General features: G+C 32.6%; 3 protein-coding genes across 6 annotated transcripts in view; 1 reads left to right on the top strand and 2 right to left on the bottom strand.

Moving 5' to 3' along the window:
• The window catches only part of LOC144850062 (uncharacterized), a 46,452-nt gene extending 44,515 nt beyond the window's left edge, over positions 1-1,937 (bottom strand). For 2 of the 3 annotated variants that reach the window (XM_078707241.1, XM_078707245.1), the window contains exon 1: positions 1,604-1,936. The gene's annotated coding sequence lies outside the window, so the exon portion shown is untranslated. Of the gene's footprint in view, positions 1-1,603 lie in introns of all 3 variants that reach the window. The other variant, XM_078707246.1, reaches the window with a different exon arrangement.
• A 3,142-nt stretch (positions 1,938-5,079) lies between these two features.
• LOC144850206 (BBSome complex member BBS2-like) lies at positions 5,080-16,094 on the top strand. Of its 2 annotated transcripts, XM_078707439.1 has the most exons (18): positions 5,080-5,160; positions 5,603-5,754; positions 6,231-6,452; positions 6,796-6,921; positions 7,353-7,493; positions 7,919-8,023; positions 8,397-8,483; positions 9,086-9,221; positions 9,389-9,528; positions 9,977-10,099; positions 10,583-10,680; positions 11,022-11,129; positions 12,167-12,293; positions 12,706-12,834; positions 13,058-13,195; positions 13,934-14,046; positions 14,517-14,665; positions 15,386-16,094. In XM_078707439.1, the coding sequence occupies exons 2-18, from the start codon at positions 5,638-5,640 to the stop codon at positions 15,484-15,486; spliced, it is 2,160 nt and encodes a 719-aa protein (XP_078563565.1). In that variant the 5' UTR covers positions 5,080-5,160; positions 5,603-5,637; the 3' UTR covers positions 15,487-16,094. The 2 variants fall into 2 exon arrangements, 1 of the variants encoding a protein (XP_078563565.1); XR_013614055.1 differs by lacking the exon at positions 15,386-16,094 and having other exon boundaries at positions 13,938-14,046; positions 14,517-14,658.
• A 2,736-nt stretch (positions 16,095-18,830) lies between these two features.
• The window catches only part of LOC144850355 (amyloid-beta precursor-like protein), a 34,265-nt gene continuing 31,430 nt past the window's right edge, over positions 18,831-21,665 (bottom strand). The window contains exon 10 of the mRNA XM_078707628.1: positions 18,831-21,474. Within this exon, the coding sequence (XP_078563754.1) occupies positions 21,220-21,474 (255 nt within the window). The 3' untranslated portion in view covers positions 18,831-21,219. The remainder of the gene's footprint in view (positions 21,475-21,665) is intronic.

Here is a 21,665-nt window from a genome sequence, read left to right as displayed (position 1 = left end):
AGCAACTCTTGCAAAGAAATCGAAAGCTACCGTTCAATAACTATATTTAAACCTGAACGAATGAATTAACAATTACACAAGGTTCGTAAAACCAACGAAGTAAATGAACTTTTATCCAGTATTTAAATTTAAACCGAAAACCTGAATTCCTGACATTTTCTATATTATGTAGAAATAATAGATTTAACCACCAAAATATTTATATTATTACTTCTTTGTCTTTGTGCTTAAGGGAATATAAATATAAACTAATATGGATTTAAATACTTTCGTTAAAATGAAAGCAATAATGTTCTTAGTATTGGGAACCTACGATAGATCCAACAAATAAAACTTAATTACTGCATAGTACACCATAAATATACTACTTGGAATTTAATATCAGACTGTATGTAGCCACTGTTAAACTTAAAATTAAAGCTATTTTTCTGCAGACATTCAAATACATGATAACGTACGATAATGTGTTTAAACAGGTAACATTACTATTACAGAGCAAAAGATCACATACTTAAATTCTAAAAATGTTTATAATAGTAATACACTGCCTGGAAAATTACAAATAATATGCACGGTATACATTTATGGAAATATACGGCCATCTGGCATCGAAAATATTTCATAGAAAAATGTTGACTTGGTAATGTGTGTTAATTTCAATCGCAAACGAAATAAAAGATAGAACTACATGCTATAGTAATAACTAATATCATTTAGATTGAACGTGAGCGCTCGCTCATATTCTGGTCTTTCAAAAATTACGTTTTTACTTCGTTTTAATAAATAGATTTAATGATTTTCATACATAATTAATAATCGTCAATTATGATACAGTACTAAAGTATACAGTGGATGCTACTGAGCTGACTGTCTTTTTTGTGACCCAATTATTAAATCACCTTACCTTTAATTTGTTAAATCAATCCTGTGTTGTTTTCATACTTTAATACGTAACACGGTATGCTGACCTAGTCTCTATCGCCCCGAATAAATACTGTACTAGACTAGTAATCGAGAGATTTATACAATCCATATAAAATTCCAAACCACGTTTTAAATGTAGGCCTAAAGTTTTTATTTTAGGCCTAACTGGTCTTCATATAAACTGCCCTTTGTTTCGAGGTTTAAATTTGTTCTGATTACAAACTTTATAGCTAAAAACCACAAGTATTCCATTCCAACGAAATGCAATCCGCTGAAGGCCTTAGCCCAACCTTGCATTCCTTTCGATCTCAGCCCTTCCCAAAGATTATGCACTACAAAGAAACGAGGAATTCCCTCGCAGGCCAAGGTGCTATTCTGCGTGATATAAAACAATATTATTGCCATATGCCTAGGCCTAGCTAGGTCATGTGCTCACAACAAACAGCGAAAACCCCTGGCCTCATCGAGGAACTCTACTCGTTGTAAAATATCGTTTGCATTACTCATGCATTTTATAAACACCTAAACTATTTAAACATAATTGTTAAAAAACACTACGAACGAAAGTAATTAGTGGCTAAGCCTCGAAATTTGCATATAAAATTAGCAGTAGCAACCCTAGCGTCATTACCAGATCGCATGGTTGGTGGTCACGTTTATTTTGAATACAAAGGCTTACCTCGGTATGATGACAGTGCGTTGACTGGCCTAACTTCTCGAGCTAGGCTCAAATGCTATCATTCCACAATAAAAGCAGCGGTAATAATCACTTAAAATACCCACGATGGCTACAGCTAACACTTCACATATGTTATTGATGCAAAAGTACCCTCAAAAGCCTCAACACATGCACGTAAACACGAAACAAACTGCAAAAATCCAACCGTATGTGTTGTGTGCACTACTTCCGATTTTAACAAGCGAGTTTTTCGCATTGTTCTAAATATAGAAACGCGTCATCACACATGCTTACGTACGTCGTGTCTACTGTGTGTTTTCCCAGGGACTAGGCCTATGTGTGTGAGGTGGTCGATAGAAGCTTTGCTAGTTACAAACCGTCCGCGCCCTGACAACACAACAAAGAAATCGACGTGTATTTTTCACGCTTCGCCTAGCCGTTCTTTGTTCACAGCGGGACTCGCACCAGATTCGCATATAGAAGGTCGCATTATTGGATTCAAAGCATTGGAATTAAATCGATAGCTTTTCTGGGTTCTTTTCTTTCTCTATTTCTAACAAATTCTTCGGAAGCAGTTTTTACATTCTGTAGCCATGCTTTGTCAGCTGAATGGGTGCAAATAAGGGGGATTTTATGCAGTTTTCCAAACGTCGGATATTTTTATAACCGTTTCCGTATTTAAATACATCAACAATAATATATCATAGGTATAATAATAGATAATAGAAGAATACGGTAAATTAAATACAGCAAAACTATAAATACGAAAATAAAAATTGGATTGCAAATACAGTGTCTCATAATTACTGAGAGTTTTACAAATAATAAATTGTAATATATGTTTATTAAAAATATTATGAAAATAGTATTATTATAAATAAATATATTATTATTATTATGTATAATCATGGAAGAATGGTATAATGTAATGTGTATGCATAATAAACTATATAATAGTAGCACATATAAATATGAAAGTGACATTTTTAGAAATAACGAATTAAGGCACCAATATTGCGTAGACTGGGAATCCGCGTGCGCCAACCATGATACGCGCTAATCCTAATTACGTCATATTACCATTTCCTATTTCTCTCCTTCTATTTTTGAAATGCTTATAAGTACTCAATAATATCTTAAGTACAAAGTCAAAATCGATTACGAACTGAAGTCAGCCATAAACATAACATCTGCTTTAGTATAGGCCTACTTGACGTGTTTATTAAAATGTTAATGACACAAACGTATTATTATTAAAATAATCATTTTTGTTTGTTTGTGAAATCTATCACCATTCTATTCCTAACTACAGTAAACGAAATATAAGAATCTAGATTATTGTTACATCAGTTAGTTTTAAAATTTATTATGTAATTTGATGACGCATCATACGTCATAAACGAGTGTACGCGCGCGTTTTATTTTCATTATGAAGTACCATAAAAATGATATTGTAGGGAAAACAAAACACAATTTCAACGGCAGTATAATAGATGGTGATTGTACATATCTATAAGAAACAATGAACAAAGGCGATCAGGTAAAATACACTAAGATATAAAACAATTACTTTGGACAACAAAAGCTAGTGGTTGACGCGATGAAGATGACGCGAAGAACGAACTCAAGAAGTTTGTGGTTTTTATCGTAAACGCTGTGACGTTGGAATATGACGTCACCCATGAGAGCATCATCTCTTCGTCGTAACAACGCTGTTAATTAATATAGATAACACAATTGATTATAATTGCAAATTTCAGATTTATTTCGATAAGATTTTTTAAGCTGCTCGTGACGTCAGCATAGAATTCTCCTTTATTCCTCCTCCTCTATGGTTAAAAAACCCAGTCGTGTTTTGATAGTCCAATATATTCTCATTTTTTAAGACCAATTGGTGGTTTAAATCACAAGAAATGCCTTTTTTATGTCAAAAATACTATTCCAGACAGGACCACAACAATATAAAACAGGTTTTTCTTTTACCTGATTGTGAAATCCTGGATAAACATCTAAAATAGTTTGCCAGCCTACTAACCGAATTGATACGCGTGGTGCAACTGATCAGCGCATTTGGCCCGATTTTGGGTCACGATTTATTTATATATATTATAGCAACTAGACCACTTTTAGTATATGTGCGCTTTTTAAATCATTTCAAACGCGTCATGTAAAACATAAACGCGTGCATAAGTATCAATAGCGTTAACAGTAATTCTTGCATTGTAACACGAGTAACATATTGTCACATCACAACCCATAACGCATCGAACTCACTATATATGTCACGTAAATATCGTTGTTACTAAAATATACATGACACGGTAATGCAAGCCAATATCATTTGTGTCTTCGTGGTAAATAACGCGTTTGTTTCTTGTAATATCATCACGTAGAAGCTCAGCATTGACTTTTTATTTCATTTGCATTCATTGTTCTTACAACTATCGTTATCTGCGCCTTTTGTTATCATGCTTCCCAATGACAAATAAGGTTTTTGTGCACATTTTCACTACTAATTTCTAATTTTCATAATAGCTAGGACGCGCGCGTATGTACGCAAATTGATAAATCACGATGCAATGACAAGATTATCCGATATGTCGCTTTGTGATTGGTCAATTCATTTGCGCAGCACACGACGTACGTCCTTGCGTTACGTTCAAATGGGGAACAATCACACTTTTGAAAAATATCCCTGTACTAATAGTACATGGATTTTCTCGAAAAATGCCCAAATATGCAATCATCAAGCTAAAGTTAACTATTCTCATATATACGTACCCCACGTTCACGTATGCGCTGCTCCACCACCACAAACGGGTACGGTATTCTTGATTTTGTACATATACATAGGCCTACTCTGTAACAGAAAAAGCAAATATATTTTTAAAAAAAAAGAATCTAGGCCCAATAAATATAGAAATATTAGTTTTTATAGGCCTAGCTGCAAACTAAAACCATTTCTTAAACTAAATCAAACCACTACTTTCTAACACAGCTAATGTTCTATGATTTATAGACTGGGCCTAGTTTATTTACTTTGATTGTTTTACTAGAATTAGGACATCTTTTATAATTAAATAGACCAAAGGTAATGAGAATGATTTAAATTCAAAACATAATCGATTATTAGCATGCAAAACAACATGCAAATATATCAAACGAGCTTGCCATATGAATAATAATTTAAAACGAGAATATTAAAGGAGAACGGGGGTGTGCAAGTTAGCATTATTCTTGAAATGTAATCAAAACATGAAAAATATATAGTTTGTTTTGCCAAATAACGTTAAAAATGCATAGTATCGCCCACTTGGTTGGGCCTACCTACATTATGGCTTAAAGATAAATATCATTTCTTATCAAAGACACGGCCTTTATGTAATTTACTGTATTTTATATGGCAAACTTTTACAAAAGATCGATTGAGGGCAGCAGATAGGTTTGGGAGACTTTTTTCTTGAAACTATTCAACCGTGGCCGCCAAGCAACAAGACGCTTGTTGAAACTTGGACGAAAATACTTAAATAGATGATTAAATGAACTTATAAACTGATGTAAGTATACCTGTTATATTCAATACATATTATACTAGTTTGTGATCAAATATATTAAGACAGAAACAATGAAATTGACTAGGCTAGGCTAGTATATCATGGCTATATTTCTAGGCTAGTTGTTACAGTAGCCTAGCTGACCTACACACAATTAAGTGGGATTGCCCACAAAAATGTACTACTAGGGCTTAGGCCTAGATAGGCTTTTAGTCATACATAATAATATCTACCTAACTCACTGTCTGGGCCTAGCTTCTATCTAAACAAATACTACCCTAACTAGATAGGCATAATAATATATATAGAGTAGTGTGAATGGAAGTTGTTACACCTCAACGAACTCACCTTTTCCAATGATTGTCTGTCAGTGTCAATTGTCATACATATATAAAACATTTACATAACTTATATTGTTTAATTTTTTTTCTTTTTGCTGGTTAAGAACGTGTATTTCCTGTTCATCAGAGCAAATCCAGCATGTTGGTGCCAATATTCACTCTCAGATTAAACAATAAAATCAATCCACGTATGGTGACCATCGGCAAGTATGACGGAGAACACCCTAACTTGACCGCTGCTACAATGGCTGGCAAGGTAAATTTAATTACCAAAAAAGGGTGAAATTGCAAATAAATTGTGCTTAATTCTGACATGGGTGAGCACAATGGAAAAGTGTTGTAAAGATCTCCACCTTGGATACCTCTCTAGTAAATTAAATATCAATACGTTGTGGGCAAGTATTGTTTCTTACCTCTCTTGGTAAGTAGATTAAAACTGTAAAGGCTGTTTAAAAAAAGCATATCAACAATGTAAAGAATATCCATTCCTATAGTACCAACTGAGTTGATGGTGTAAGAATGTTCAGTCAGGGGAAAATGGCAAAAGGCTTCCTACTTTCTAGGAGTTTTATCAAATAATCTATTGTTGTTTTGACAACTCTTGACCACAGTGCTGATTTTGTCATTTTCCCCCTAACTGTGTTATAGTTATTACATAATTTCGGACATTGTATATTTAACAAATCTTAACTCTAAATTATATTTCTTGTTGATAACTTGTCAAAATTTCAGGTATTCATTCATAATCCACATTCTCGTTCTACATCCGGCGGTCGCAGCATGGAAATTAACATCAACTCCGACATCAGTATGTTGAACATCAACCAGAAAGTGAGCAGTCTTGCTTCCGGTGCTCTAGACGCAATTGGAGTCCATGACCATTTAGTTGTTGGTACACCAACAAACATACTAGCCTACGATGTACAGAATAACACAGACCTGTTTTATAAAGATGTAAGTTTGGTTAGAATTTCATTGAGCTGTAATTTTGAAACTATTCATAGTCCTATATATATATTTCATATACATAATACATATTTATAAGCAAATACATAAATATATGTATTTAGTTAATAATAGGCCTATTCAAGTTTAATGATTTATTAGGTAAACACTACACTTCATCTGCATAAGTAACTAAATACATTTTCTAGATTTTTGTTCTTATTGGTATATAACAAATAATGAATTCCAAGCTTCCTCTCATCAACCCATTTCTGTAAATAAAAAGCAAGTCATGACTGAACAGTATGAAAACTATTAATGTAATTAATGTGCAATATTTTCTATATTCCAGGCGCCGGATGGTGTAAATGATATAGTTATAGGAAAGCTTGGATCTATTGAAGCGCCACTTGCAATAGCTGGTGGGAACTGTGCTCTTCAGGGTTATGATATCGATGGAAATGATCTCTTCTGGACTGTAAGTCTTCTGTCTGACTCCATGTCACTCTGCATGCCTACCTAACAATATTTTGTTTTGTATATGGATGCACTATCTGAAATAAAGGAAATGAATGAATATTAAATGCCTTCGCAAGATGAGGTCCAACGAGTTGTCCCGTCAGGAGAAAATTAAACATATTTATGTTTTCCCAACGACCCCCAAACACTACGCCTGACTATCTCACGACAACTCATCTCACAGGATTTAACTCAGGCAGCACTTTCAGTGATGTTGAAACCTTTTTTTACTCAGCACAAAGAAATTCAGCCCATGCGCATATAAATCGATGTCAACTTCCATCCAAAATCGTTGTCTTATAGTATAAATACATTGAAAAATATGTTAATTATAAAACCAAATACATATAGTATTTAATTATTTTCTGTTTTTCTTGATTCCAAATTCAGGTGACGGGTGATAACGTTTGCTCCTTGGCGTTAACAGATTTCAATGATGATGGAAATGACGAGTTAATAGTTGGTTCAGAAGATTACGACATTAGGGTGTTTCAAGAAGATGAAATAATCGCTGAGATGACGGAGACTGAGGTGTGTAAGCACTTTTTAGAAAAGTCTGTTTAAAAAACAGATACATGAATGTTAGCATATGTAAAGACAGGCCTACTGTACCAGTAGTTTTAGTGGTGTAACAAGTGCTCGGGGGAAAAATAGTATTCTAACCCAACTACCTCAAAATTGTGTGCAAAACAAACATAATAAATGTGTGGTAGATCTAATTTTGTACAAATAGACCTCTACCACCAGAACAACGGTCAAGTGCCTTGAAACTGTGCCAATTGTATAGCTATGGTTTGCAGCGCTCCTGCCTTAACTGCTCGACAACTCACATAAATCTATGGATTCAATTTTTTACAAAATTGTACTTACCTGACTTTAATAGTACAATTACAATTTCCCCTATACAGTACTTACATAATGTGTAGCATACTAATGTACAGCTTATTGTTTTTCAGGCTATTACAGGGCTCTGTCCAATGAAGCATGGAAAGTTTGGCTATGCATTGGCCAATGGAACTGTAGGAGTGTATGACAAGTCTTCACGATTTTGGCGAATTAAGGTCGATAACATTCCCTGAAAAATATAACATGATATTTGAATATTATATGTTGTTAAACCATTTACTTGTACTCAATTATTATTAATAAAATTCTCTGAAAAATAGAATATATGTTATATGAATCTTATATATTTAAACGGGCTCTCAACATTCAAGAATATTCAGAGCCAAGACTCATTCTGAGATAGTTGGTACTGCCCTAACATATTTAGACCACACTTATCAATTTAAATTTCACTTTTTTAATCAACATAAAAGGCCATAGAAAATAATTAACGTTTGTGGAGTTTGAGGACTTGAATATTGCTAGATTTACATTTGATTAATTACATGTTAGTGCTAAAATTAATTTTGAGTTCATTTTTGTAAACAGTCCAAGAACCAAGCAGTGAGCATCATCAGTTTTGATCTGAATAATGACGGTGTTGCAGAGATGATAACAGGATGGAGTAATGGCAAAGTAAGTTTAAAATGCTCCTTTACTTTAATAATGATGGTGTGGCAGAGATGATCACAGGATGGAGTTACAGCAAAGTAAGTTTAAACTTTCTACTCTCGCTCCTGCATATAAAAACATAAACTCCTACTTGAACTATAAATCAACGATTTATGACATTATTTGGCTGGCCTTTGTGTTGTCTTAAGCTCTGTCTACACTATCAAAAAAATGTGATGTGCCCATATTATATGGATATGATGATGTCACATGACTTCCATATTTAAGCATATCACTACCATAATTGGACACATCTCACTTTTTTTGTCAAACAAGTTTGATAGTGTAGACAGAGCTTAAGGGTGAGGTAAATAACTAAAAATACTACTACTACCATTTATCACACCAAATGTTGTTACTGCTATATAAATACCATGTTCAAATTGTTAATGAAATGGAGTTTAGAATAGAATACACCTCTAGTAATGTCTTGCAGATAAAGAAATCTGTTGTGTATTGAAACGTGACATTTTCTCTTCACTTAATCATTAATGGGTTGTGATTCCTGAGCACAAACAGATGTTGAACAAATTTGAAAAGAAAAAATTGTTTTTGTTTTACTACAGGTAGATGCCCGAAATGACCGTACTGGTGAAGTTGTTTTTAAAGACAACTTTCCGGCATCGTTGGCAGGGATTGTAACTGGTGACTATCGTATGGATGGCAACATAGAACTCATCTGCTGTTCAGTTGAAGGAGAGGGTACATTAGACTCTTTTTTTTTCCATACACATCAAACTTGCCAATTACAGGATGGATAAACTATTTTATAATATATATCATGCTTATAAACTATATCTCATTTGAGGCTTAGGGAGTGGAGTTAAAAGAGTTAAAAAGTTATATATAATTTTTATTTTTTGTGTTAGTGCGAGGCTACCTTCCTGCCTCCAAAGAAGTGCAAAGCAACATGATGGACGTTAACATTGAACAGGAGGCTATCAGAGATCTCAGCCAACGTAAGCAGCATCTGATGTTGGAACTCAAGAATTATGAAGCAAATACCCAGGTGAAGTTGTACAACAAAAAGTTTTAGTTGCTAATATTCATAAGAAAACAAGCAAAAAAAATACCGTGTTTAGAAAATGCAAATTTTAAAAAATGTGTGGAAAATAAGATGCATGTGATGGGAATATATCCACAATAAAATTTCTCAACGATTATTTACGAAGGTACTTATACCCCTTTCACACTGGCCTAGAAACAGTGTTTTGTATGGTGTGCGCCCCAGTGTGTGTAAAGGCAATATGCAATGTGAAAGTGTATGTAAAGATGTAAAGTGTTTGGGATGGGACCTACTAAACTTTGTCTACACTATCAAACTTTATGACAAAAAAATGTGATGTGCCTATATATGGACATGATGATGTCATATCACTACCATATACATCACACTAGTTTGATAGTGTAGACAGAGCTTCAGTCAATGTTCAATGTGTGTAACCTTTAACCTTTAGGCAGCACGCGAGGAGAGACCATCAGGGTTAGGAGACCTGGACAAGGCACAGATGGGAATCATTCCAGCTGGCACACAGCTGCAAACAACGTTGGCGGTTAATCCTGGTATTGATGGAAAACCTGTAAGTAACAACTTAAATTCCAAGTTACTGAACATGGTAATTCTGAACAGATAGTACTGAAATCGAAAGTGATAAAATTTAGCTTCGACATACTTTAATATACATATTCAGGAAAATTAACTTATCAACTATCAGGGTGAGTAAGTGGCCGAGCGGTTGAGACAGTGGAATTGTAATACATAACATCAGCAAGGTTTGAGGCTAACTCTCTCCATGGTTCTGGTGGTAGAATGAGTCTTATCGTATAAGGACTATAAACCGTAGGTCCAGTGTACATATCTAGCTCCTAATACATCACAGCCACTGGTCATAACTGGGCCCTCTGGGAGACCAGTCTTTGACTGAAGAGGTCGCCCAGTATAAATAAAATATTTCAATCAATATCAAACACTGTAAAAGAATAAAACTGGTTATTACTTGAATAACCTATTTTACACCACAGATACCACAAATATAATTCTATTGTTTTTATTTTTTTTGTAGCCTCATGTTGAGCTGAATGTTTCAACTACAAACGATACTATAATTAAGTCTGTACTTATCTTTGCTGAAGGAATATTTGAAGGCGAGAGCCATGTTGTGTAAGTCTTTAAACTTATTATAGAGGGGGCTGTGTTATTTTAGTCATTTATCAAAAAGTATCTTTTAATGAAATCTGTCAACATTTTGAATCCATAAATATTTTGTTTAAATCTTGTCTTAAGCTACATTCATAAGTTTCTGGAAAAATTTAAAAAGCATGAAAAATGGTTGTAGTGTTCAAGAATAGAACCGATAACACCAATAGAACAGATTCAGTAAAAAACTGTGCATGAATGCAGTGTCCCAAACGTAATATAGTTTTACAGGCCACCAGACTGAATTTGGTCTCTGTGTCGACATAGCTTTAACCTGGTATTTTTTATTTGTTTTTTTCCTCTAGCCATCCATCTATGGCCAACTTGAGTCAGTGCATTAAAGTTCCCATCATTCCTCCTAAAGACATTCCTGTTGACCTGCATATTAAAGCTCTTGTAGGTCACAAGGCCAGGTAATTTTGTTTAACTTTTAATTAAAGATGTATTGTCCCTTTGACTAATTCCAAAAAAATAAAAAATAACAGATTTCGAAAAAAGGTGGGTCATTTTGAAGTATCATAATAGTTATTAACTATCACCAAAAATTTGTTGAAAAAAAAATCATTTAACTGAAATACAGACGTTTTTTTGTTAAAAAAATAACTTTGACTTCCAGTCAAAGTTTTCGATCAAAACATATCCCATAATGAAACGCGCTTGTTCGGCTACTCTGTATGCATAATCATAAAACTTCCTCACGATCTGTGTGAAAATACCTTCTCAACCGTGACGAGTTGTAAACAATCCTAATTAGCATATGCATAATGCGTACTCGTGGTTTGAAATCTTTGTTTACTTTCGCTCGCGACGATTTTCCAGACAAAATGTAATCAAATCAATTTACCTGTTAATTACGTAATTACTTGTTGTTTTTGGTTCGAATTTTCGACTTAAAGTGAATAACTTTAATATTACTTTGATATGGCCAATTTAAATTTAGAATATTTTGACCTTAATTTTTTTGTGTTTCAAGTGACAATACATCTTTAATAAATATGTATTTATGTAAGAATATCAAATTACTTTAAAAGTAATGCTTTTTTTATTTACCTTATTTTCAAATTTCTATTATAATTCATTTAAAAAGATAAATACTGTAGTATAATTTATTATAAAGTTTTAAAATTAGTATCTTAGCTTTTTAAAACAGGACCATTATGAAAAACATGTGCTCTATTAAATACATGTTTTTATTCTGAAGAATATCTTTATAAAAGTAATGTTTTTTAATTTACCTTATTGTCAAATGTCTAATTATAATTCATTTAAGTAAATGAATATTGTAGTTATAATTTATTATCAAGTTTTAAAATTTATCTTTTTTAGCTTTTTAAAACAGGACCATTATGAAAACAGATACTCTATCATACACCTATGTTTTTTTTCTGTATAAATGTGTTTTAAAATAAAAATGAATAAATTAGATATCATTTTCTTGTATTTGACATAGTACCCAGTTTCACGTTTTTGAACTGTCTCGTCAACTCCCAAGGTTCTCAATGTATATGATGTGCCGAGTCAAGCAAGACGAACCGCAGAGTTCTGTTACGCTAACAATCAACGAAAGGACGCAACGGGTATGAATTGTTTAGGGACTGGTGAATAAGCTGAATGACCCCTGATTGGTGCATGTATCTATGTCTGTAACAATGTTACGGTAGTGCTTGCCTTACAATCCCAAGGTCCAGGGTTAAATCCTGACCTGGTGCCTGGTTGTAACTCAAGACTCTTTCTAATCCATTCCCTCAAATGAAATTATAAGCATGATATAATTAATTTATTATAGATATATGTGTATGACATTTTAAAACTAGCACCTGGCACTAGGCAGTAAAGCTAATTGGAAAAAACCAAGCGCATATACATGGCTGCAGTCGTGTGCGCAAATTTGAGTTAATGTGTACCGACCGACGTAGAGAGCTGTAGAGTTGCGTTTACACGCGACTAAAAATGTTATGGCTGTTAGAATTGTTTTTATTACCTTTTTAGTTTGTGATGTTCTTGAATCAGAATTTCCTTCTTGAATCTGACTTGCCCTCTGAGAATGTTCTTGATGTGCAGTTCATGTCCTTAAGAGGAGCTGGTGTTCTGGGCCTAAAAATGGAGCAAAATGGACAGGTATATCATTTTGTCTTAATCATCTTATATAAGATTTTCTGGCTAAATTGCTTGATTGGTATGAGCTAGATATAATCAAATATAAAAAAGTTAGTTACTTAATAATGCTTTGTTTCATTACAAATCTGTTTGTATGCCAACAGGACTAGACACAGTCATCAGATGAAAGTATATATAAAGCTCTGTCTACATATTTGTTATTAAATTACTTCTATATCTATAGCTGACAATCAAGACAGATGACATGGACTTTGCAGGGGATTTGATCCAAGCCTTGGCAGTATTCTTAGGCCTAGAAGACTTGCAGTCTACTGCAGACTTCCCAATGCACATGGAAGACCTCAAGAATGTCCTTATGAAGGTAATAACACAATATTTGAACTGAACTTAACTCTATTTGAGGAATGCACTACTGTGGAACACCTATTAAAAGAGCATGTTAGGACCCAACAAAGTGTCCCCCAAGGGTTGTTTGTAGTGGTAACATATTTTCTCCCACATTTTGAGGATGTGTCCCCAGAAGAGGGGTGTCCCAAATGAGTAGTTTTACTGCGTTGGAAACGCTCTACCATCCCTAACATTATTGATAGAATGAATGAAGCTTCTAAAACTAAAACTTTGTAGGTTTATAACATTAATAATAATTAACGAATTAGTGATTACCGCATGCTTTGGTTTATCTGGGTCTTTTAGCATTTTAAAGAATTTTAACGGCTTTTTAATGATCTGATTTACTGTGTACTTGTATATATTATATTGTTGTTAGAGTCTTTTAAATGTTTACTTTGTACGTTGTTTACAGAATTATTCAGCCGTTGGCTGCCTTCTGTTTGTACTATTTATGTGTTTTTTTATGAATAAATACCTATATATATAATAACTACGTAAATAATGTGACAATTTACTCTGCTGGTTTTGTATTCATTTACATCATTTTTGAAAAAAGATATAATAACTAATGTGGTGACAGTTTGCAGACATTGGCTATATGAAATTAAATGTAAAATGTAAATGGATAGTCTGCTATTGATGCCTAGCAACACAATGGTGTTCTTAGTCAATGCATTGTCATTTTAACAAGTATTATGACATTTTATAGGTAGATGAGTTTCATGCCGTTCGACAGAAACTGACCGCTGAAATGGCTGACCATTCAAACCTCATCCGAAGTTTGGTGGTCAGAGCGGAAGATGCACGTCTTATGGGTGATATGTAAGTTTTTAGTATAATAATAAATATATAAAATCAATTTTTGTATATACTTTATTAAAAGTGTAGCACAACTGCATAGTAAGATACTGCTATACGGGAAAAGTTGCAATACAATTTTTATAATATTTTGTATATTATAGTATATTGGTAATTAGGAATTTGAGTATGATTATTATAAATAACTAAAAGACAATATTTTGACCCTCTGGATTTATGCCCAATCTCAAATTCAAATTCAGTAACACATATCAAGGGTCAAAGTTCAAATTATTGGTAATTGTATGAAAAACAAATATCACCAACATCAATTAAAATTAATAATACTGTGAAATTAATTACAGAAATAGATTTCGAAAATATTGAGAAAAATTCTATGAATAATTAATACTACCAGGCAGGCGGTTTAGAATTTCTTCTAATGTCTGTAAATGTTAATTTATTACATTAATGATTTCTTTATGTTCATTCAGGCGTAACATGCGTAAAGGTTACATGGAGTTATTTGACCTCAATAAAGATCTTGTGAACGGTTACAAGATTCGATGTAATAACCACACTGAGTTACTAAACTGTCTCAAGCTAGTCAATCAGACGATTCAGAAAGCAGGCCAACTTAGAGGTAATTTGTTTGACTTGTATTTTATTGATGTTTTTAATTTGGCCTAGAAATGTCTCTTCCTGTCTTTTGTTTGTATTATTAGTGCATGTATTATTAAAACTGTAACATTTTTATTTGAACTAGAATAGTTCTCTTTTATTACCACATGTTGAACGATTTCGATTACCGTTTATTTTTCTCAATAAATCTTTAGTTGATCCAGAATTTTGTTTCCATGCTTTTAAATTTATCCGTGCTTCGTAATGGTTGGTCAGATGTAAAACAAATCATTTAACCCAGATAATCTTGAATAGATTGTGCTTTGTGCATTGGCTAATTATGCACTAGATGTAGATACAACAAAAACAAATATTACCTTTATATCCATCTGATGGAACTGTACAACTTGGTGTTTAAAGCTCTGCCTGCTTTATGTGACAAAAAATGTGATGTGCCCATATATAGACATGATGTCATATCACTACCATATTTTGGCATACCACCACCAAATTTGGGCACATCACACAGTGTAGACAGAGCTTTAGATTCCAAGCTGCCGCCTCAGCTTCACCCTCCATCTGAACATTTGAGGACAGTGACTGGTTATCCTTGTTAATTTTCCTAAAATGAGAATAATATTTAATACCATGTTACTCAGATGTTTAAAGTGACAAAAAGTATAGGTGTATTGTGATGTATTTGTTTTCATTATACTAACTCTAAATTTTCATTTTGTTTTAGTTGGCAAGCACAAGACACAAGTGATAACTGCCTGCAGACAGGCAATTAAAACCAACAATATCAACAGTCTTTTTAAGATCATCAAGACAGGGTCATCTTAACCATCATGCATCTGATATTACATCACATCCTGTTACATAATGAACCTGCAGCTTCGTGAAATACACATCCTTTCGGACACCTATTTAGTGACAGTTTTCCATATATGAATGAGGGGCAATATGTTTAATACTGTAACAGCGAACCCCTCTTCAGACGACACCGCATTGAGGGGAAAACTTTGTTGGTCTGAAAGGTGTTCATGTAATAGAAGTTCTATTATAGACATGATATATTGCTAGAAATAACATGTTATTATTGTCAAAAAAGGTCAGATTTTAATACAGATTAAATACAAGTGCCTTTAAAAAACCCCAGCGGATTTTTTATTTATAGAAAATAGATGATAGTGGTACAAGATGGAACATAATCAAATTAAAAAGATGAATTGTTTTAACCTAATAACTTTATGTTTGAGCAACACTTGAATATTAAGACAGTACTTTAATTATTAACCATGTAAAACAATGACATTAGTTGGTTTTAAAAGATGTAAATACTATTTAACAATTTGTAAATATTTGAGTTCAAGTAAATGTATTTACAGAAGATGGTTATTTAAAATAGTATTGTATTAGTGTCAGGCAACACTCTGGAATATATTATGTTGTGTAAATGTACAGATAAATAATAAACAATAATGTTGCTAAATATTTCCAATGATTGTTCCAGTCTATTTATTAATGTTGATTTATTTATTTCAAGACGGTCATCCAGCCAGCATGAGCTGATTATATGGGGCCCAAAGACGACAAACAATGAAAAATAAACACAAAATGTTAAATCTATACCACTGCTCAGCTTACCATGCAGTCGAGTCATCTCAGAGTGCAATCTATCCCAAAACCATCTCAATTTAGTAAACCTAGTGAAAAATATATAATAAAAGGGGACACAGAGCATATCGGCCACCATATGTTATACCCCGAACCATTCCTCTTGGAGCCTAGGCCGCCTAACTCTCCTCCTACCCTTGTTAGACGGCCGCCGTACTTTGCGTCCATCATGCCGTCCTACTAGGCAATATGGTCAGAGTAAAGACGAGTAAATTATTAATATGTGTTCCTCAACAAAACGGCAGCCGAAATAATCAAAGACACCATAATAATTAGAGATCACGCGTTAACAAAAACACAACTTGTATATTCCTTTATGACATTTAAGCCGACTAAATACGCTTAAAAAACAGGCGTTACCACGCACGAACTTGAGGACCCAACTTTGAGTATGAACTTTGAAGATGAAAAAGAGGCCTAGCGAATCTACAATTATTAAATAAATCTACCTTTGCTTACATACGACTTGACTTATATGTTAGTTCTTAAGAACTATAGTATGTTTTAAGTGGCATATTTTATTTACAAAACGGTATATTACTCACTTTTTTGGATTTTTACAAGATTTGATTGATGACTGACGCTTACTCAATTTAACTTCACATTTAAAATGGCGATTATTCAAACATTCTATAGATTTGATTGGTCGAAAGTGTAACGTTGAATTTGGACGGGTCACATGACGATTACGGAGCACGCGTGTCTGTTATTCAATAATGTTTTTATTGATTATGCAGTATATAGCTTATAGTTTTATCATTAAACAATATTTTTAATTTAAAAATCTAATTATAGAAAAAAATTAATAAATGAAATGCAAAAATGGAAGAAGGCCTATGGTTCTAATATTAATGAACTTTGACCTAAGATGCTTAAATTCTGCAACGTCGGTCGGCTCGATCGTATCGGCTAACACGGCGAAGCATACAGATATTATAGAGATTAATATCTATGGGCAAAGTAAAGCATACGTCTACAACACGTCATAATAACGAGATTCTCTTTCAAATTGAACTAATATATATATTCTGTAGTTTTACATTTATAAGTAGGCCCTTAGTAATGCTATTTTACTCACAAAAATACTGTAACTCTAATAACATCCGGTAAGACCATTACTGAAAGGCTACTCAGCCTTCTGACCAAACAGCACCATACAGGTGGATGAAATAGTATTCAAATTAGATGCGCATAACGGCGACGCGTGTGCACTCTTTATAGTAAACATCAAAAGATATACATTCAAATATAGTCACTATTTATATATTCAATTAGCCATAGGCAATTGCCCTTGTGATCTATACATTATACATACTTATTCAGATTGAATATTAAATAATTTTTATGAAACATTGAAAAAATATTCAAAGCATTTTGATTATTAAAACATTGTCGTGATAAAATAAATTCCAACATGGAGATATAAGTAACTTATTTCTCCATGATTCAAATAATACACCAAAATAGATCGAAACGCTTCATTCTAAATCAGGTTTGTCATATTATACAAATGATATGTTTCTTCCTCAAACAAAGATACATTTTATGTGACTGTAACGAAATATTTCTCTGTTATTATGCGAGAATTATTGACATATAAGTTACCGTAAGCAATCTCAATCCGTTTATTGATCTTTATGTCGTAAAAAATATACATTAGTCCATTGTCTTCTCGTTTCGATATCTTCTCAGCTAGTCAAATAATGTGCTAACCGTAATCTAAATAAATTGCCACGATGGAATCAAATGTGTAACCAATAAAACGCAAATACTGCGGCATCAAACATAATTTACATGCTAAATGAAACGCTAATCTACTTAAAATGTAATCTATTGAATATGTATTTATTTTTAATTTTGGAACATGAAGAAAAAATTGTGATATCATCGTTACGTAATAATTTTACATAATTTAATAATTTGCATAAAGATAGTTTCTTATTTTAGTTTAAGCCCAGAATGTTGTTGTAGGCCTAAATGTCTTGTGTTCCATACACTTCAGATTTTAATCTTTTAGACTTTTAGAGAAAAAACCAACAGAACACTTCACAACACTTTCACGTACCGGTATAGAAGGAGTTGAGAGCGCTGGCGGGGACGAAGACGATCAATTTAACGGGTTTAATTTGTTTTAGACAGGGTGTTCCCCAACATGGGATTCAGCCCAAACATTGACCGCATGATCCTGGACACGGAGATATAAGACTTCATAGGATCATAACAAGAAATCTGTAATCTACGATATGTAACTGTTGAGTTATGTCAAAATTATGCTACTGAAGTTAGTACATTTTTACTGCAGTATATGTTTTAGTTTGTTTCGATGTAGAAGTCTATGAAGCAGTAGTTGCAATAAACCAGTGTATGATTACCCTAAAAAAGCTTGCTAAATAATTGCATAAATAGAGCATGGACTAAAAATGAAAATGTAGTTACTGTAGTAGTTGAGTATACCTAACATTTTACAAACAATTTAAAAACGCAAGGAGTAAGAAAAAAAACCCTGACAATTATTGAGGGAAAACAGGCTTTATTGACACACTTGCACAGGTTGGGTGTTATTTCTTATTTTCACAATTCAATTATCTATTAAATAATAAAACAACAGCAAAAAAAATCTAAAACAATCTAGTAGTATTGTTGACTGCATAGCTCATAAAAAAAAACAGGCGTTAGATCTTACAAAAGGAGACATTTAAATAACATGCTACAGAATGTAACAACTATCGCAAGAATCAAGTATAAATAGAGCTCTGCTTACACTCAAAGTTTATGTGACAACAAATATTGATGTGCCTATATATGGACATGATGATATATCACTACCATATTTGGGTATATCACTTTCTTTTGTCAAACTAGTTTGATAGTGTAGACAGAGCTTAAAACGATCTATTTACTAATATACAACTAAAACCTAAGTTATATAAAAATATGTAAAATAAAGACAGAGATTGACATTATTTGGATAATTGCTATTTCTGTTGTGTTTTTCACATTAAAAACTCCAAGGTGGCCATGCGTGTCCTTCCAATTGCACATTGAAATAATGTTGAATGTACACATTAAAACATAAATAAGTCAATTTATGTTGTACATTATGTATCATGTGCCAAAGTCATAAATAATGTTTTCAGTTAAAAAACAATTGTCCTTGATTTTTGAAAAGTCCAATACTGTAAAGCCTGGGGGAAAAAATGCATCTATTGTCGAAACAAGAAAAAACAAATCAAAAAACGATAATTATATTAAAGATGTTGGAATGTACTACATACTAGACTATTGTAAAATACTAAATCTGCTGATACAAGTGTCATTCTTTACATTGTTGCGCCTTTAAGTCCAGCTTTATTAATTAAAACCCTTTGTTTTTAAATATTTACACTGACAGAGCGAGTTTACAATACACTGTACTCTACGAAACGACCACCACAAAGTCCATCATATCTTACAAAAAAATATTAAGTAAATAAAAATGTTTTGAATCAATCAAAATAGAATATTCATATAAAATAAGAGAATAAAAATGAATATTCATGATACTTCAATAAACATGAATATTCATACCAGATTAAAAATTAATATTCATGGGACTAAAATCGAAATTAAAATTCATGATACTTCAATAAACATGAATATTCATGATACTAGAATAAAAATTAATATTCACGATACATGAATAAATATGAATATTCATGATACTAAACGATATTCAACTTATTGATTAAAATTTATTTTCATTAAAAGTGACAAATATTGTATGCAAAGCCATCATTATGGCACATAAAAAGACAATAAAATGAAAATCATGAATATTCAATATCTTCACAACATATAACATGAATATTCATAAATGTAATTAAGTATGCATTATTCACCATCATTTGGATAAACCAACGAATAAAGACATTCTTGACCATAAGACAGTACCATCTAAAAGGTACCACATTTTAAACTACTTATATTATTCTCTCTTCTTTTATACACAGTTGACCTTTGACCGAATACAGTATTCTGCATTCATTACTTTCCATACATAAAGAAAAATGAGTTCTGTTCCGTTACATAGAATATTACAGGTCACCACAGTCAATAGATACTAGATTACCACTTGTCACAAAATGGAATAAATATGCAAATTACAATGAGTACACTTTGACACTAGCAGTCATGAATATTCATTAATTCTACAATGATGTAATCAATCGTAAGAGTAAAGAATGAATATTATTCATCTATTTCATAGGTAAATTGACGATTACACATTAAAAACTTTACTTGTGATGTCAATTAAATTATTTGAATACAAATGTGCTGGTTAAATTATTCATGAATATTATTATTATTCATGAATATTTAATTATCTATGAATATGCATTAAAATCTTATTTAACATCAACTATTGGAAACAGGTACATTCTACATGTTAGACTTAAATATGAAAATGATGATACAAACATTGATGGGATAACTATAAATGATGTCATCCAATGTTCCTCCTATATGTAAATATGCATAAGATATCAGCCAATGAGAATTCCAATGAATATTCAAAAGATGTCCATATTTAGGTTAATTATTCATGAATTAAACAAATACATGAATATTCATTTCATGACTTCAATATTTAAAATGAATAGCTAAGCCACATTGTTTACATGAATATGTATGAGCTATAAGCCAATTAAAAATCATCCCACCATTTAATGTACATGGTATAGTCACAGATTGTCATGCATATATTCAACAATTTCTACATATTTCTTAACATTTATACATGGTTTTTGTGTTTCATTAAATAAATTATTTTCTGTCCTTTTGAAATCCTTATAGCTACAAGTGATAACATGAAATTGAATATTGATGAGGTGGCCTTAATATCTTATGAATATTCATCATTTATTTATCCACCTCAAAATACTTGTATGTGGGGTTTTCATATCCGTTACTTTGCATCATGGCAATGTGTTTTTGTTCCAAGGTCATGTTAGGGTCAATCTCAACAAATCCCTGATTGATTGGCACGCGACGTGATTTATGACGGATGATAAGTCCGGCTGCTCCAATCACCATGATGATTGCAATGATTCCGCATGCTAGACCAAGTGCTACTAATGGGGCTCCAAGCTTTGATTTTGTACCAACTCTTGTGGTCTATGGAAAAAAAATCAATTATGTAAACATACATACATACATTTCACTTTGGTTCAAATTTCTCATGACAATACAACTTCACTGTCAAAGATCTGTTATAAATCTCTGTCTACACTATCAAACTAGTTTTACAAAAAAAGTGTGATGTGCCCCAATATGGAAGTGATATGCCCAAATATGGTAGTGATATG

The sequence above is a fragment of the Antedon bifida genome, chromosome 8 (assembly GCF_963402885.1).
Source record: "Antedon bifida chromosome 8, ecAntBifi1.1, whole genome shotgun sequence".
Classification (NCBI taxonomy): domain Eukaryota; kingdom Metazoa; phylum Echinodermata; class Crinoidea; order Comatulida; family Antedonidae; genus Antedon; species Antedon bifida.
The sequence above is the reverse complement of the archived record's forward strand: the minus strand, read 5'-3'. Positions and strand labels throughout refer to the sequence as shown.